The sequence below is a fragment of the Meleagris gallopavo genome, chromosome 4 (genome assembly GCF_000146605.3).
Source record: "Meleagris gallopavo isolate NT-WF06-2002-E0010 breed Aviagen turkey brand Nicholas breeding stock chromosome 4, Turkey_5.1, whole genome shotgun sequence".
In the NCBI taxonomy this organism is placed as follows: domain Eukaryota; kingdom Metazoa; phylum Chordata; class Aves; order Galliformes; family Phasianidae; genus Meleagris; species Meleagris gallopavo.
Window position 1 is genome coordinate 58,276,521 of NC_015014.2, and position 17,102 is coordinate 58,293,622.

The 17,102-nt window shown below is 36.3% G+C and overlaps 1 protein-coding gene and 1 long non-coding RNA gene across 2 annotated transcripts in view; one reads left to right on the forward strand and one right to left on the reverse strand.

Moving 5' to 3' along the window:
* The window catches only part of STK32B (serine/threonine kinase 32B), a 103,480-nt gene extending 90,146 nt beyond the window's left edge, over positions 1 to 13,334 (forward strand). The window contains exons 6-10 of the mRNA XM_019614973.1: positions 6,450 to 6,553; positions 8,910 to 9,026; positions 10,048 to 10,173; positions 12,366 to 12,497; positions 13,266 to 13,334. Of these exons, the coding sequence (XP_019470518.1) occupies positions 6,450 to 6,553; positions 8,910 to 9,026; positions 10,048 to 10,173; positions 12,366 to 12,497; positions 13,266 to 13,334 (548 nt within the window). The remainder of the gene's footprint in view (positions 1 to 6,449; positions 6,554 to 8,909; positions 9,027 to 10,047; positions 10,174 to 12,365; positions 12,498 to 13,265) is intronic.
* LOC109367420 lies at positions 10,192 to 14,104 on the reverse strand. Its single transcript, XR_002114549.1, has 3 exons — positions 14,036 to 14,104; positions 11,721 to 11,798; positions 10,192 to 11,561 (listed from the first exon to the last, which is right to left on the reverse strand). It is a non-coding gene; the product is annotated as an uncharacterized LOC109367420 (long non-coding RNA).
* Positions 14,105 to 17,102: the final 2,998 nt, after the last annotated feature.

Consider the following 17,102-nt stretch of genomic DNA (forward strand, 5'->3'; position numbering starts at 1 on the left):
GAAAGTAAACTCTAGGAGGCAAATTGATAGTTTAACAAAGTCTATGCTTATATTCAGGGAGAAATAAGCTCTTTTCTGCTCTTAAAAAAACAAAACCTTATTCCATAAATAGAATATCACTTGTCATCACTATGGTTTGACTTCTGTTTTCTGTTTAAACCATGACCCAGAAGACCCTTCTGTCTTTATTTTTTTGAGGAAACTGAAAATTATTCTTTTCTCATCACAGTGCTGAGAAAGCAGTTAATATTTCACAAGACCTTGTCAGTTCAAGGCTCTCAGAATATTATTTTAAAAGGCAAATTGACTTTTTATTATGCTCAGTCTGTCATCCATTAAATCTGAGTCAGCAAAGAGCATGAATGTGACTAAACTATAAACACACTATATACACCTAGTCATCCACACATTTTAAAACTAGAAAATTCTAGGATTGCAACATTTTTGTACTGTATACGTTGTTAGTATGTGTATATATTTACTTATATATTCTCAGGGACTAATGTGTGGAAGCAGAATGGTACCCTACTGTGGTATCACTCTGAAACTCAGTTAATGACACTGGAATTTCTTTTCCTGTCTCTGAAACATTGGAAATGACAATAATACACATCACTGAGGTATGATTTGTTACATGATTAGCAGATTGAATTGCTTTGCAACCTCTGTAATACACCACAGACCTCCATTTCCCCTTTCTGACATGTAGAGTCTCCGCTAAGATGCAAATTGACTGCAGAGAGCAATAACCAGCTAATGGTCTTTCCTTCCTGATAAATGTTTTGGACATCCTGGCCATCAACAAACACTCAGACCAAAGCACTATGGCTTTAATTTTAATTTCATTTTGTAATATTAATAACATTGGTGTTTTGTAGGCTTTATTCACCAGTTCTCACTGACAGTGTTTACCAATGCATGGACAATTAGTTCTCTACAGCTAATCAGTCTTCAGGAATCACTTGCAAGATATTGTTTAAATACTGTAAAGGAGGAGATTTGTTAGCGAGAGGGAAATGCCACTTGGAGACAGGTGTAGTGCATTCATTTCCCTGCACTTTTCCTCTCACCATTTTAACAAAGTTTCAAGGCAGACCATGGAAACTGCTGATGGGTTACAATAAGTAGCAGCTCTGTAAGCTCCTTAATCAACACTCCATAGCCTCCTGCACAGTGCCAGGCAAGTACACTAGGCGCTCTTTGATTAGGTTCATGCTAAGGAAGTGAGCCTTAAATCAGCTCATGAGACAAGAAACTTCATTTTTTACTATTTGGGATTCATTTTAGAGCCATTACAGGGCCTTTATTTATTACAAGGCCTATTCAATTTATGATTTCTTCCAATGATTTTTCTTTATGATTAAACCAGAATGCTCTGTTAAAAAAATAAAAATAAAAAAATAGAGATAATGGTTGTTAGGATGTTATTTGATGCAACCATTGTGACAGACCTCTAATTGACTTTTTTTTCTCATGACAGCCTTTTCATACTTGCCGCTGGGCACCAAATTAAAATGGCCTGAATTTCAGACACCTTGAGAGCTTACAGTCCAACTATGGAATTAAATGTTCTGCATTCCTATGAATGTTCTGCAGACTTCTAGAAATCTTAATTTAAAAGCATTTTATTCTATGTACAAAACACTCTTTCAAAGCAAAAAAAAGTAGTGAAGATCCGGGTTCAGTGTTTTTGTAATTACATTGATATTCTCTTTTATTTCAAGTTTATGAATTGTATCAGTACTAATAATCTTCCACAAGTAGGGTACAGCATTACCAGCCAGTCCTCTATATCATTTACAATGTAAATAATCTGACAGTTATAGTAAGGAGTTGTATCTGTGAATTGATTTGGCAGAAATTTCTCTATATTTCACAAAATTCTTTGAATCTACAAGTATAGCTAAGCATATAGAACAATAGCATGGGTATCACAGGAAGTCACTGCTTCCGAGTCTGATGCAGGAACACTAGGTTTGCTTTCATGTTCAATTTTCTCTTAGCTATTTTCCAGTATGGTCTTATTTTTAAGTGACATTACCATTTATTTTCTTCCTTAGAATCTCTGTTTTGGTACAGAGAGAGTCTACAGTGATGTGGTTAAGAAGATACAATGTAAAAACATTACATGGCAGAGCTTTGGAGAGGGTTTTATTATTTGAAAAAAATGCTAACTGAAATATATATTAGGGACAGCCATGGAATGCACTGGAATACATTTAATGTGAGGAAAAAAAATATGCTCATTTTACATCATTTTTTCAAGACAGCAAAGCAGATAAACAGTGAAAATACAAAGTATACTATAAAAAGCAAGGGAATGGAGAAAAAATAAATCTGTTGATTTTTAGCTGAGTGAGTTGAGTTACTGAAGTTAAACGTGTACATTTGTTCATTTTCATACAAGCCAAGGATACATTCCTGATTTTATCGCAGAGATATCCTAGCTAGTTCTGAAGTGTTTTGTGTCTGTGCTTACTGCAGCCTGGTATGAAAGGTGTTTGGTCATACTCCTCTGGCACACATGGAGAGCAATTTTCTGCCTAAGCCAAAAGATTGCATTGCTTCTGAGAATTTCATAAGACCCCATTATTCTGGGTGACAAATTTTCCATCTTTCTGAGAAAAGTTGAACAGCCCATGCTGTTCATGGTAACTGCTGAGAGACTGTTGAGATCCCATTGAAACTTCTGGCCGTTTCCTCACATCACTAAGAGGGGCTGAGCAAGAAGGTGGTCACCTGAGTTTCATCAGCTTTCATTCTGACTGTATGTGATAGTACTACAAACCTCACCCAAAATAATTGGCAGAATCAGACCTAGAAATATATGTATTCTCCCCAGAAGTCTTGTTCAGCAGAATTTACTCAAGGAAAAAGATCTGTAGCCCTTGTTCTTACATGCACTCTTTCCCTTCTGTTCATCTGAATGAATTCTATCTGGCAGTATCCTTGCATTTTGGTAGATGTGTGGGATCCCAGACATAGGTATTCCTCTCATCCTGGATCTAAAATTATGATACAAGAAGATGTGTGCAGGAAGGATGCAGAGAGAATAGTGTGGCCTTAGTTCCAACCTGGCAAGCTCAAATTTATCCTTCTTAGAAATATAAGAGCCAACCCACGGCAGATTCCAGGTTGCAGGAAGACCATCCAAGCTGAGGCTGAATTCAAGTGTTAAATGATTACATGTAGTCTATGTCAGTAAAAATCCTAAAGAAAATCAGTGCAGAATTTTAACTTTTCTTCCAGTTTTTTAATATTGTTTTTATCCAGCTAGTTTGCGCTCACAATTGTTTCTGCTGGCATATTTTTTTCTTACAGAAATATATATATAAATATATAAATATATATACATATATATTATATTCCATATTTCACAACTATACTTGTTCAAATTTTGGCTAACATTCAGCACTTGGAGAATTTGCTGACTTTCTGAATTGAGCAAGAATCTCAAAGCAGGCAAACTACAGAAGTCTTCTGTCCAGGCTGGAGGCCTCCATTTTTACCTAATGTCTTAAACTGGTATTCAACAGCCTTGCTAAATTGAGGAAAGTTCTCTTTTTGCTTCAGAGGAGTTGAGACTTCACCCTGAGAGTAAATCTGTATTTAGAAAACGAGAACTCGTATTACATCTTCTGGCAGCCCTCCTTTGTTTTGTAAAGCAGGTGCTTACCAGAGTTCCTCTAAGCTGACCAAATGCAGAGGGTCAGTCCACCTGGACTGTAAATACTGTTAAAGCAAAGGAAAAGTGGTTGCATGCTTTAAAAAGCAGAAGCCCAACTGCCCACTTTCCAATCTTAAGATTGCTATCATCAGCTCAAGTTAAGAAAACAGCTTCAAAACACCAGGGCCAGTGAGCAAAAGAAAGCATTTTCTGTTCATCTGCTTAATGTGGAATCAGCTGATGCTAAAGCTTTTGGAGTAAGCAAATAAAATGGAGGTGGATAACTCACAGGCTGAGTTATCAAAAATAGCTGATTCATTCTGGTAATATCATAGGTTACATCAATAAAGTACTTTCATCTCTACCTCACAGTAATCAGATAGTGATTCTTCACATTATTACAACACTAAAGTTTTAAAAAAAGAAACAGTACTGTATCTGTATAGCTGAGTAATAGTCTACGAAGGTTATTTTCTTTAGTGAAATATTATACATTATCTAGACATTGTGGGAAAAATAATTCCAAATATTGCTAAATGAAGCAAACCTTCAGTACAGGGTACCTACAGTGATATTCAAAATATGACTTTGGTGCCTGATATGCTCTTTTGGAAGTATTTAGATATACTGATCCACTAAAATAAAATGGGAAAATCTATCTGTCCTCACCACCTATCTACATGATGAACCACCCACGTAACGAAGTTACGCATACACGAGAGTCTTCATAGAATGCAAACAAGGTCTGAAGTGTGTCTGAAGATACAAGGGGGAATGTCTTAAACTAAAGTAGAAAAAACTTAGATTAGATATCAGGGGGAAGTTTTTCACTGAAAGGACAGTGAGGTGCTGCAGCTGGTTGCCCAGAGAGAATGTGCATGGCCCATCCCTGGAGGTGTTCGAAACCAGACTGGATGGAGCCCTGGGAAACCTAATCTAGTTCTTAATCCAGTAGTTGTAAATCCTGCCAGTGGCAGGGAGATGGGAGCTTGACGATCCTTGAAGTCCCTTCCACCCCAAGTCATTCTATGATTCTATGAATTTATGATTCTATGAAGTTAAGCTATATTAGCTAGAGGTGAGATAGAGTTAACTCATCATGACAATGTTTAAGGTTTTGTCCACTCATACCATACTGGATCACAGCACAGTATTATGGATACCTAAGATTCACTTTTCAGCTATTCCCTGGCCACATATATTCTGGAACAAAGAAATGTTTATTTAAGTGCCTGCCTTTCTCCTACCACATCTATTTAGAGATGGTCCTATAGTTAGAAAGGACAAGACCACTTTCATTCATTCATTTTATTCTTCAGACTAGAGTTTTGTCACAATGAAATCATGGATACCCAAATCTTCTATTGGGTTTGGTTCTTCAAGATTCTGAACTCAACTCAGTCTGTAAATTGTTAGGATGCAATGTGTAATGGCGCAAGGACTGCCAAAGCTCCTCTGGAAAGAATGTCCTTTAATTAAAGATACTTCTCTAGGTGCTAAATCCCTAAGTACCATTTAGAACTAAGCACAACCAGACTAAATTGTTCCTTGCAGTATGCGCATTAGGAAGCAATGAGATGGTAATCGGGTGGTAACGTGGTGCATTAGACTCAGTATCATGGCCAGAAGACGCTCACAAGGTAATTGCAATGAAGCATGATGTTATGGTTGGTGATGGTGTTGTTCAAAGAACCCCTAGGGAAAGTGTGGTTTTCACAAAGTGTACTGAGATTCTGCTGTGAGGTAATTAGAAAAGCATGACTGATTTTTTATTTCATTTCATATCCTCTCTTCTTTAGATATAACAGTCTGAGAATAACTACAGCAACATTATGTCTTGCTGAAATTAGCTAACTGGCCCTTGCTTTGAAAAGAGCAGGGTTCTACCCAGCTCCTTCTCCTTGAAAGTTAGCTTTATAAAATTCATTAATTTATTGACACAGCATGTATTTCCAATCCTGACGGAGTTTGTCACAGCACAAAATCAGTGTCAGGATTTGTGTTTAATTACCATTTTCCAATGTTAAATACCTTTTAACTCCTCTGATTAATTCTATTCAAATGTAGAACTGAGTCTGGGGTTGAGATCTACCTTCTTTAACACTCCAATTAATCACAAAGAATGACCTCACAACTATTTGTCACAGAAAATGTATGCATTATCCTAAACATTCCAAGTCACAATTAAGTTTAGAAATTCCCTTACCATTACTACTTTTTTTTTGTTCACAAAAATGTACTATGTAGAAATCAACATACGAAACTGAAAAATCCTGGCTGGGGAAGGGTCCCCAGAAGTGCGTAATGCAGATGAGTATAGGATTTAATCTGAGAGCTGGGCATAAAGGTACTGAGCTCTGAGTAATCTTGAATACTCTCCTGACCCCAGCTCTGCTCAGTACTAGTTGGAACACGGCAAGAATAATGGCATAGCCCACAGCTCAGCATTTTCTGCCTGGTTGGTTCTAAGAGAGACCTTAATTTGCTAGAGTGGCATATGATAATATTGCATTGGAGAGGAAATCAGCCAGAGATGCACCATCACTGCTCTCTACTCTCAGCAAAGCAAACAAAGACATGGAATGCAGCACACTGCTGGTTATACACAACACTCATTGCCAGCAAACCGAGGCACTGAATCTGCATTCTGAAAATGCTGTGTTTGCAAACATATTTAATTCCTGTTTATTGCATCCTTATTGATTTTTAAAATACATGCATGAATTATACATAGTATAACCCTAATATAATGCTTTTCGTTTGATTTTCTTTACAATTTTAGCTCCAGAAGTGTTCCAGGCCTTTATGGACGGAGGCCCAGGATACTCATACCCTGTTGATTGGTGGTCTCTAGGAATTACAGCATATGAATTGCTGAGGGGTTGGGTAAGAATAGTACACTTAGTTGTTGCTTAATCTATTGCCTGAAAGAAGTCCAAACGTTTGCAATTTCCCTGAACATGCCCTTAATGATAACACCGGAGTGACCAAGGCTGAGACTGTGGTCAGGGATGCAGTTCTGGGCCCTTCCCAGCTGACAACATTTTTTGGGAAGGTTTCACCTCACTCATTTATGTTATAAAGTTTGTGTAAAATGGACAAAGGCTTTTGATGTGTTTGAATGTTAAAGCCTAATATTTCAATGGCTAATCAAAATGCTGAACTAGAAACAATGGAATCTTTTCCAGATAGAAGTTCAATTACCTCTGGCTTCATTATATCTTTGATTCTCTTATATAATGTCTAAAAGAAGATAATATCCCTACATCACTGGCCCAACTACAGAAAAACGTTTATCTGCCAGTTCACTCATTAGTTATCTAATCAATTCTGTGAATAAGCATAATGAGAAATCTTTGCCAAAATATTTCACATGGAATGGCAAAAGTCACAGTCCCAATACACAGTCCCTCTCTCTCCCATGCCACATGTCAGTACCTGCTCTAACAAAAAAAAAAAAAAGAAAAAACCTTACATTAATTTTAAAAAAAAAATAAAAAAAATGCTTTGCAATTTTTCTCTGTCATGATTGGCAATTTTTATCTGAACAGTGAAGTTCTGGCAATGATAAGAAAAGTACATTCTGAATCCCAGCTACAGAGGGAAGTGCTAAATGTACATAAAGTAAAATGAAAAAAGTGTCCATCTGCTTTTGTATCAATCCTTTCACCACAGAGCATCTCCAAGAAAGGAGCACAATCAATAATCATGTAAGGACAGCTGAAACCCCCATGACTAATCACAAAAGTTACCCAATCGCTTTCATAAAGAAAAAATGATATAGATGGGTATCTATTTGCCAAGATAGTACAGTTGTCTCTGAATAAGCCTGTCTGGCCAGAGACAAGGCAAAGCTGAGACTGAATCAAAATGTTTTTTTTTTTCTAAATGCAAACACTGCCATCTGTCCATGCTCCAGTCAACCAAGCCAGCTGCTTGTTTTCTCCCAAAGAGCAGCCCTTTCCTGTGAAGCAAGGCAGAGGGTGGATTGGAGCCCACACCTTCGCATATAACTGGAAAAGGTGTGTTTTTTTCCCCAAATTCTATTTCTACATGTTTTCAGCCTTGTTAAGGCCTAAACCCTACAGGAGTAGAGACAAGGGAAGTATTGGTAGTCTGAGTCATGGTGCTTCACCTGAGGCATGTTTGCAACAACCTCAAACTCCAAAGCTCCATCTGCTGCAGCAGCTCTGTGCAGATGGCTGCAAAGGTGCAGCACACCCATATGGGGCTGCATGGCAAGCAGCCCCCTTCACTACCATGCTGCCCACCCAATTTCAGAGGAGGATGATAAACTGCAACAGTTCTCATGCCTTGTGTTCTACCACCAAGCACCCAGGACAGCACATTGCTTGAAATAGTACTGGATTTTCCATCTACAGGAGTAACACACTTGCACATTGCTGCTCTAATAGCATTTGGTTCCAGATCTCATATCACATATCACACATTCTGTAGCTACTATGTAAAGCCTAATTCACAAGCAATCCACACTCTATCCCAGTTTTAAAATATACCTCAACATAGAACAATATTCTAACAATTTTCACCAGAAATACACAATTTTAGAAATGCTTTTTTAATAATTAAGAAGTAAATTTATGAGTAGTACTTTTATTTGCAAAGGTTACATTTAATAGAAGGTAAATCATAGCAATCTTCAAGATCAAAGCACTGTGAAGCCCAGGCACTGCAGGTCCATATAACACCTACATCCATGCAATGAGTTAATTTTAGATTTCAAGAAGAGGTATGAAAAAAGATTGGGTTGTGGAAACTCTGAATTCTTACTGTGACTCACACAGATTTTTGTATGCTTAATGTCTCTTCGTGCTGCTCAGTAAAGTCAGGATTACAAAGCTCCCTTTAGCTAGCAATGTTGTATTTGGTTACTTTAGATCACAAGTTTTTCTAGTATTACAAGCAAAAGAAAAAAGCCAACAGTAAATTAGTAAATTCTATTTTCATATGAAATATCACAGGAACAAAATTATTCACCAACTAATTTGAATGGATACTTAACATGAGAGAAAGATTAGAGAAGAAATGCATTTATGAGTAATTATATTCATTATAATCAAAGAAAACAACACATGCAATGAATGATTAGCTTAAAATTGTTACAAGATATTTTAACATTTCAATATCTCCCGTAGAAGCAATACTGAGCTCAGGGAAACATGAATTGTGTACATTTGTTATCTACTCTCGATGAATTGATATTGATTTGACTTAATTCTAGAGGCCATATGAAATTCATTCAGCCACTCCCATTGATGAGATACTCAACATGTTCAAGATAGAAAGAGTCCACTACTCATCTACATGGTGCAAGGGCATGATAGCATTACTAAAAAAGGTAAGAAAGCGCCAACATCTTCCATCCTCTCTTTTCTCCTTGCACAGAAACCCCTCCAGCAATGCAGAACATCAGGACGCACATTAGATAGCCAAAATTTCAAGGATAAGGAAGTAGTGCTTTTTCCTAAGCTTTTCCAAATGTTGTTGATGTTTTATTTTTTCTTAAAAAATTGTATTATTCCTAAACTGACACTTTAAATAGCCAGAAAGCAGCAGAAACCTAATATTTTTTATTTTAAAGCCAATTCACTAATGACAGCAAAGCTTTAGGAAAGTGTAATTCCCAATATGCTCCCTGACTATCTGCTGCTGTTCCCAGCCAGGGACCTTAGAAATAAAAAAAGGCTGCGTTTCTTACTGTCCCATGTTGCTACAGATGCAACAGTAGAAGTCAAGCCACTTTACTGGAAATGTTGCTAAGCTACAAGATGGGGTTCTTTGCAATATGTTATGACCCTACAAGGTGTATTCTTCTTAAAACCCCAGTCTATTTTATTTTTTTGTCTGCACTGTAAGATTCATCTACCTCTTCTAGGTATTTCCAATCATCAGTACTGAAGATTTATGAATGTGTGAATTGAGAAACAGAAGAACTTTTCTTTTTGCAGCAATAAGCAATTAATAAATGTAGCAACAAGATGGCCAATTCTAATTGCAGCAAGGATGCTCAGTGTAACTATATCTCCCAATAAATTAAAGATGAAATACAAATTGTTGTGTGACATTGAACTGTGATGTTTCATGTCACTTGGACTCTTATCTATTTGTAAACAGGCTTCTGTTACTAATTCATTTATACAGCTCACATTTGCAGCAGCCATCTGGTAACAGTTAAATTATATATATTCTATGAGTTATTACTTCCTTTTTTTTTTTGGATCATACCTTCTAGAACTTGTTAGAGAATTTCCTAGCCATGCTCACACCCTATATCTTGTACAATTACAAGTAACATCTGATACATTTTCTGTTTTATATGGCATCCAGTCCTTTAGAAAATTTCTTGTGCTTGATCACAGCTCCTCACCAAGGACCCAGAGTGCCGTCTTTCAAGCCTTGCAGATATCCAAAGCTCTCCATATTTAGTTGATGTCAACTGGGATGCTGTTCTGGAGAAAGCTGTGACTCCAGGCTTTGTTCCTAATGTAAGTTGACATGCCAGATGAACAGCATTCACAAATTCCAACTTTTAATTTGTTTACACTTGCATTTACTGCTTTTTGCTGATTTACCTCTCACAGAAGCTTTATTTTGGATTCTGCTTTAATTTACTCAGTTACAGCTAAGAAAACTCAGCCCACTTCATTAGACCATGACAAAACTAATTAACCTTTGTTCACTTTCAGTCCTCTTTTAAATGAAAAAGTGTTTTCTGACTGCTTTTCAACTGTTAGTGTCAGTTGACACAGTATAAGTGCCAACTGTGAGCCAAAAAACACCAAGAATATTGTTGCTGTTCTGAAGTTTAGGCATCTGGCATAGCCTTTACAAAACTCTTATTATCCCAGTATTATACCTTTTCCCTTCAAAACAGTTCCAGAATGGCTGACCTATTTCCTTTTTGACAGTTTCCTTTACTAAAGCATTCAGAATTCGCAAGGGAATTTGGTGGCAATTCGAAATGGTGATACCATTTTGTTCTTATTTTATTTTGATTTTGTCATTCATAGGTTGAATGGACTTGAATACCATGAATAAAAAGCAGTAGATGTAGTGTTAACACATTTCTTGACTTGGTTCAGTCATTGAAGCTATATTGCACCATAATTCTTCTCCAAACAATATATATGTAGCATACTAAGGATGATTTTTTTAAAAAATGAAACTCTGCTGCTAAGAACTGGATGCAAAGCAGCTTTGGTCTGGAAGTGTACAGCCAAGCAATGTGTGTCACTATACTAGCCCTAATTGTTTAGCAGGGAGGTACGGTAGCTTGGCTGTACTAGTAGGAACTAATAATGGGACTACAACTTTTCCACATCCAGCTGGCTTATGTGCAGCCATCCCAGAGTCTGGGCATAAAAAAATACGGGATGGTCTCCAACTGGCCACAGATAAGTATCTTTAACTCCTTACTTTACAGTTCTCATGTGGATGTTTGGTTCTTTTCACTTGTAGTCAGATATTTTTGAGGGTACCTGGGAGAGAGTAAGTTTCCTGAGAGAGTGAAAAAAAAAGTTATCTTGGACATAATTTCAAAAGCAATCATGAAACCTATGTGTTGGGTACCGCTCTCTTGGACGACTGTTTTTTCCTCTGTGACTGATGTTGACAATAGCAAACATAAGGCATTGTTGTACTATTTCCATTACTTTTAACTGCTACTTTTAAATATATGTCCAAAGACATTTTCTTGTCACTTTGGAAGTAACCACCATTGAATTTTGGAAGAAGTCTATGTTTAGGAGACATTATAGAAGAGTTGAAAAAGTTATTTTGCTCAAAAAATATTATGGTGTCAAAGACAGATGGAAAAGGATTCAAATCCAAAGCTTTCTTCACTTCCTCACTTTCGTTTCCTCCATTTCAAAACCTAAAGAATTGCAAGAGGGAAAACTATAATAGCAGTAAAAAATGAATAGCCAGAGTAGTTCAGAAATGTGAAATTAAATTTGAGTTGCAAGACTGGTCCTTGCTTAACGGTGGGAAAGTAATATTCTATCTTTAAAAGTAGAAAAACAGTGGCTTTTACCTCTAGAGATCAATCTGAAATTCCTATTAAAAGCTCTGCACTTCAGGATAGAGATTGCTATTGCAGATGTTGTTCCACCTGGTCAATCAGATGTATAGGAAAAACAATGAAAGTGTGAGTCAAAGTCAAATTTTCCAGGCTGACACATCTTTACATATTATGCTTTGCTATTTCAAGAGACCAGGTTTGGCAAGGCATTTCCCAAGAACCTTACTCTCTGTTGACCAAGGAAAGCCTTCGCTAATTAACTGAGACCAGAGAACAAAGTATTTCTTGGTTTTCAGGTTTTAGGTGAGAGGCTGAGTTGAAGTCAGTGTATGCCATCATCTGTGTAGAGTCTTATCGTTTTAACAGCTTGGTATTTCATTCAAGAGCTTGTCTTGCCTTCTTTCCCTCTGTAGTCTCACCCACAGATACATCTTTAAATTACTACTAATGTTTCTGTATGATTTACCTGATTTCTTTGTACTCAGCTTAGCTATAAACAATATGTAGTTTTTTGTACTGTTAAATATTTAACAAAGGAAGTGAGGAATTATTTAACCTGCTTTCGTTTATTAAACTTACTGCTATTACCATTGACCAGATAAACTGAAAAAAATGCAATGATACTTCAAAGAGTAACTTCGAATCCTTTCGTACCAGAAAGGAAGACTGAACTGTGATCCAACATTTGAACTTGAAGAAATGATCTTAGAGTCAAAGCCCCTTCACAAAAAGAAAAAGCGACTTGCCAAAAACAAATCCAAGGATGGAACTAAGGAAAGCTGCCCCCTGGTAAGTTTCAGCCACTGGCTTGTAACATATATTCTGTAATGAGCAAAGTAACTGAAGTTCTGTTTCACCATCTGTGAAAATACAGTTGGTCTCTATGTTTCTCTGTGTTTACATACAACTGCAAAATCCTTCTCCAAAGATGAAAGCAACCATTTATCTCAATGAAATAGTAACAGTACATTGGAGCTATAATCATTTTTAAGATTATCACTGATGCCAATTTAAAGTATAAAAAGAAGTGTTGCCAGTTGCAAATATGCTTCCCACGCGTGGCCAGGCATTTAGGAGTATTTATTCACTGCTAGTACCAAAAATGAAAAGTATGCAGTTAAATATTTCTTATTTATAAACATTTAAAAGCTGTCTCTCATGGCCTTATCTAATGTGTTCCACATAGAAAGACATACTGAATAAACAGTCCAAACATTTGAGACAAAGAAATAACCATTTCCCAGATTTGAATTTTTATTTCATTGGGGTCTTTTTAATGAGTTCTGTTGCTGCTCCTAGTAATTTTGAATGCTTACAAAATCCATTTTTCTTAGACTTATCAGACTTAAAAATCCCCAGGAATTCTTTGTGGGGAACACCTCCCAAGACAGAGAAAGAATGATTGCACTTTTAGAGCCCACATATGAAGAATCTTCAAAATACCTTTTGATAGTATTCATTCATAAGCTGTTTTGTTTGGTACTGTTTCTGTTGGTGTGATCTTGTCTATGATTTTCTGTCATTTTTAATCAACCTATTTGTGCTTGTTTTTTAAAGAATGTACACCTGCAGCAGTGCTTGGAAACTGTTAGGAAAGAATTCATCATATTCAACAGAGAGAAGTAAGTGCATTCCTTAATGCCTCTTTAGCATTCAGTACTGAAATTAATTTGAGAATGATTTTTTTTTTTCCTACTCTAAAGAAAAGTGGTTAATGATGTGGTTAGCAGAGCTAAAAGCCTGGCTTTCTGCTCATCTCATCCTCTTAGGCTCCAGAGCAATAGTTTTGTAGTTTTATCTCTGAAAGCAAGCAGAAGTGCCTATGGTGAAAGTAGGTTAGAGAGATAATATCAGTGTCCATAGCACTGCTCCAGAGAAGCCATTAACAATTAAGGAAAGGGAATACAATGCAAGGGACTGTTTTTTCAGAACTCAGAGGGGAAGGAAAAAAAAAAAAAGAGAAACTCCATGAAGTTTTAACAATATGAATGACAATGAATGACAGGGTTCTGACTTGAAAACCCTATTCATACTCCACTCATAGATTGTTTAATCAGAGGCTTTGTCAGTAAAGCTAAATATTTAAGGTATATCATAAACAGAGAGAGCGCTTCACATTTACTTGACAGGGATAACCAGTAGAAATGCAAGTCTGAATATCAAGATATCAATAATGTTCCTGCTCCTTTTAATACACTACATTTCAGACATCTTACTGCATTTGAGTCTGAGCCACTGTAGAACTGCTTCTATTAGGGATTGTAACGCTCAGAAAGATCAGCACAATGGAATGGCAATACAAGAGGTGTAATGGAAAAAGTACTCACCCATCTCTGAAGCTCTAGGCTTGCAAGGGAAACCTCACAAGGGAGGAATCTCCAACCAGAGACCCTTTGACAGCTGCAGTCAGCCCTTAAATGAGGTTTAAGAGAGGTGCAGCCAGGCTCCACCCCTTCTAGTCACACAGCTGAATTGCTTTCACCTGTGCTCCCAGTGCTGACCAGGTCCTTTCCCCAGGTGCTCAATCAGTGGTTCAGGCCATGACTCAACAGTTACCATACATGGATATAACTCATAACAGGAGAATTGTTTGTGGTTTTGGTCCATTTTTCAATTTCATTCAAGTATGTTCAGTGGTTTTATTTGACCTGACCAGGTATTTACCTGGATTTCCAAAGTCATATGATGAATAGAATTCTTAGGAGCAACTGCAGATGTTGAAAGACATTAGCTATTCTTACAAAGACAATATCCAATAAATGACCATATCAGTCTTACAGGTGTTAATCCCAAGCACAGCTTTAAATTAGTTTCAAATTAACACAGCCAGGTGTCATATTCCTCCATGGTCCTCTGCATTAAGCAGAATTGATTATACAGTCTAGCTGTGAAAATATGCTAAGTAATCACAATTTTTAAAATGTAGCCTCTCTTTCAAGGGAAAAAAAAATGAAAATCCCCAAACTAGAAGTATTTTAGGAAAAAATACAGGTTGAGCAATGTAGAGTCACATAGAAATGTCCTGAGAGAGTGTAGAATTAACCATTCCAGTTCTATGTCTTGCAATTCATTACTTGCAAAACATTTGCTAGGAAAAGCAGACTGTTTTTATAGAATATCTCACTGATATTCTGAGGCTGTGACTCTTTTTCAATACATACCTTTAATCTTACAACAGATGTTGCAAATCTTGACATTTTCACTCGGAGAAACTCAGAAGACAAGCAGGAACTAACGGTGCAATTAAAGGGGAACAAATGGAGCATTAGGGTTAAAGATAAGGCTCACTATACTAAAAAAATGCAAAAAAAAAAAAAAATCAAGAGACTGACTGAAGTGTTACTAAGCAGTGCAAGTGGGTATGTTGGTGATGGATTGATGATTGGATTAGATGATTGGATTAGATGATCTTAGAGGCCTTTTCCAACATTAATGATTCTATGGTTCTGAGTTAATGCTGGCAAGTATAGAAAGTGAAAATCAATGTTAGCAAATACAGAGTGTATAATAAAAATTTTCCTATTGCATTCTAAAGTTCAGTATATAGTCATGGGTATTCACAGGAATGGTTTAAGGAAGATGAGCATGAGGAAGTATCAGTACATACCTTTAAGACATGATTACACACTTTCTCAGTACTACATAAAACATCATAAGAAAAACAGCCTTTTGCAAGCCAAGTTTGAAAGTGGTGGAGCAAATCTTTTGTATTCTTCTGTAAGAGTAGCAGGAAAGTCTCTTTCTTAGCATCAAATATAAACTAAATGAACTATTGTCTAGAATGTACTGAATCTTGGTTGGAGATTATGATCTTATGTTGATTTCAGGACTTGTTTAGCTCTTTCTGCTGATGAATGGAATTTTTCTATTTTAAAATTTATTTCTACAGATAGATGCTTTATTATATCTAGAAAGCAGCACCAAATATTATGCAGTATCTGAAGGCATCTTGCTAGCAATTTTTCAAGAAGCTGATCTTATTTAGAAGCTGTAGGCTATATTTTCTTCAGGCAATAAATAAAACATCGTACAGATAAAGCCATGACGTTTCTTTCTAGCTTCATTAAAAAGCTGAGCATGGATTATCTTGCTATTCTAGTGCTGTAATCGCTAAAGAAATCTTCATGTACATCTACATTTGCTTATGAGTGTTCAAAACCTGAAATAGCACAAAATGAAGAAGCAGAAACAATATTTTCTTGTAGAAGAATCTCATTTCTTATCCTTTATGGTTCCTGAGCCTCTTCTTCTCCCTGAAAGATGTCTTAAAGATTAAAGAGGTGAGCAAATAAAGAACAACAGAGGAAACACAGGAAATATCTGCACCTCAGGCAGAATAATCCTTCAGCTGAATGCTTCACAAACTTGTCATCAAAATTATCAGACTACTAATGAAATTAAAATCATATAGCCACATATTACTAAATAGAACATGCATTATATATATACAATGCATATGAAAATGGATTCAAATTCTGAATACTTACTTTAACTAAAGGGATGGAGCAATGAGGAAAATTCCCATATTTGAAACAATCCAAATGGATTGTTTCAAAAACTTACTAATGATTTTAAAGTTGAAGTTTTTTCACTTTAATTCTAACATCCTGGAGTAGTATTGCTGTGATGTTCAGATGTCTAGCCTCCATTGATTGAACAGTTTTGACTCTTTCCTAAGCCTCTGGGGCACTGCACAAAAAAATTATGTCACAATTTGAAACAGTTGGATGTCTGCTGTGCACAACCCCTCTCTTTTCTTGCTATACTACTTAATGTTTGGCCATACCTAGTACTTTCGTAATAGACACTGAGCAGCTGTAGTTGTACAGAGGGCAATTCACTTCCAGAATAAAGAGCTGAGTGACCATACTTTAGATATATTAAGATTCTTAAAATCTTATTTTCTGATTTTGTCCATGTCATATGCAAAAAACGTAATATTCTCTGTATCAAATTAATGTTCACTTCTTTTGTAGTTCCTTTTCTTTTCTTTCAGATTCAAATTCAGGGTCCCCAAATGCTCCCTTTCATTGCAGTTTGATTGCAGTTGAATACTCATAATGATAATGAGATCAGTATATCTCATTGGATGTACTTTTCTTAACAGGTATTTTACATCATTTAGTTTCTGTGGAGATATCTATAGTTTTACAATCCCCATAATATCTGAAAATTTTTTGGCTGAGGCTATGGCACAACTTTTCTTCTTTTCCCACTTCTAACCTTCATTCATCTTAGGTTCTATCTGAGCATTTCAAGTGTTTGTGCTGCTCTTTCCTGATCTCTTATCCCTTTTTTAAAGGATATGTCTGCTTTTGAAGATTTCTCTTGGAATTTCACACAATTGAAAACATACTTTTTTGAGCATGACTGAACCTAGATTTTTTTTTTTTT